General features: G+C 39.1%; 1 protein-coding gene across 1 annotated transcript; it reads right to left on the bottom strand.

Moving 5' to 3' along the window:
* Positions 1-599: 599 nt before the first annotated feature.
* LOC147806037 (uncharacterized) lies at positions 600-1,229 on the bottom strand. The gene has a single exon (XM_087149505.1). It carries the CDS (start codon positions 1,227-1,229, stop codon positions 600-602), a length of 630 nt encoding a protein of 209 aa, XP_087005631.1.
* Between the last annotated feature and the right edge of the window lie 572 nt (positions 1,230-1,801).

Below are 1,801 nucleotides of genomic sequence, written 5' to 3'. Positions count from 1 at the left end.
CATTTGTCAATTTTGAAGCCAATCAGGCTTGACACACACACATGACGTCACTTACAATTAATTGTAATCCAATTAAATCTGATTCAAATAGCATGGTTAAGCATAATCATTACACTTGTTTTCGAATTGAAAGTACCCGATTGCGTTAGAAAATACGATGGATAATTTGAATAGTGACACGACCCACCCTATTTGTGTAGGGTTTACGTCAAGCAGAAATTGTACAATAAATAGAAATAAAAGTTACAGAAGCACCCAAAGGGGCAAACAGACAGTCAAAAGACCATAGTAATAAAATCAAACACAATAAAATCACAATGTAATAAAATCGAACACAAAAAGGTTAAAATTACTGAGATTACATCGTAATGGAAAAATACAGGTAAACCGATAAAAGGAAATTGTAAACAGTTGACAGTGATAAAAATCCCCTATGAAAGCATAAAATCAAGCCCCAGTAGAAAAGATGAATGGCAAATAATGAGTTACATAAAATCATCAAAGAAAAAACATTAAAAATGGAATAAAGTAAAACAATAAGTTAAAAGCCGATGAAATGCCTGAGACACCCAAGAAGTAGGGAGCGCAGGTTCCGGGTCTTATTGCCTGTCTCCGAGTACATCTTCCAGTGTTTGTTTAATAATAGAGATGATAATTTTTCTGCAGGCCAAACTGGCAAAGCATTGGCGTTGATTAAAATTGGTAAAAATATTGTCACGAAGTGTCCGGAATTGGGAACAATTAAAAATTAAATGATCGATTGTCTGTTGTTCCCCACAGTAATTGCTTTGAATGTTTTTATTAAAAAGTCTATTTTGATGTTCTCCGAACAATCCATGACCCGTTAAAAATTGGTTAAAATAAAAATTTGCCTGCAGTCTGTTTAGTTTTGGATCCTTGAAGAATTTAAAAGTTTGCCTGCCCTTCCCAGAACTCTGCCACTCCCGTTTCCAGCGACTCATATTGTGTGATTTGACCACTGTTTTAATTTGGGCATTGGAACTGGGGACTTCAATTGAGATGTTGCAGTCACTCGTGGCTTCTTTTGCTGCCCGATCCGCCTCCTCGTTGCCTTGAATGCCCACATGGGCTTTGACCCAATTGCAATCGATGTTGTCATGCCAAAGAAGTTTTATCTCTTCCACAAGTTTCGAAATAGGCTTTGGATTGCTTAGTGCTTGCAACGAGGACAGCGAACCGGAGTAGATGGTTGCCCTAGGATAATCCATGTCAGAAAGTCATGAAATTGCCTTTTTAATTGCCACGAGCTCTGCAACATAAACGCTAGAGTTATTGGTGAGTCGGATGGAGGCCACCTCAATAGTCTCACCATCCAGTTTCACAATAATGCCAGAGCCTGTTCTATATTCCTTATCGTTAGTATTGGGGTTGGCGACCTCCATCCTCGAACCATCAGTAAAAACTTCAAGTCCCGTATTGGTTGGTAGAGACTTACCGTAGGGCACAGAACGAAAAGTGGATGGGTGAAGCCTAGATGGAGGACAGTCAGGACGTGCAGCCTGTAAAACAGCCCTAATATCCGAGTCAAAGTCTTCCAGTCGCCACTGCCACCTAAATCGTTTGACACAAATATCATTAATTACTTTAAGGTGAATAAGTTCCACCCCCGCCAGTATCTGGAGGGCCTCTGTGCTGGTAGTTGCATAAGCTTTAGTTATGAGTATTAGCGAGGACCTTTGGAATTTAATTTATCATTGATCCTATTAGTACCCATTGATCCTATTAGTATGACCCTATTACTCTTGGGAAATGTGATGCAATACGTCTTATTGTCACTAAA

Source organism: Parasteatoda tepidariorum, chromosome 8 (assembly GCF_982258835.1).
Source record: "Parasteatoda tepidariorum strain Cologne lab strain chromosome 8, Ptep-v5.0, whole genome shotgun sequence".
NCBI lineage: Eukaryota > Metazoa > Arthropoda > Arachnida > Araneae > Theridiidae > Parasteatoda > Parasteatoda tepidariorum.
Note: the sequence above shows the minus strand (reverse complement) of the source record. Positions and strands in the feature narration are given on the sequence as shown.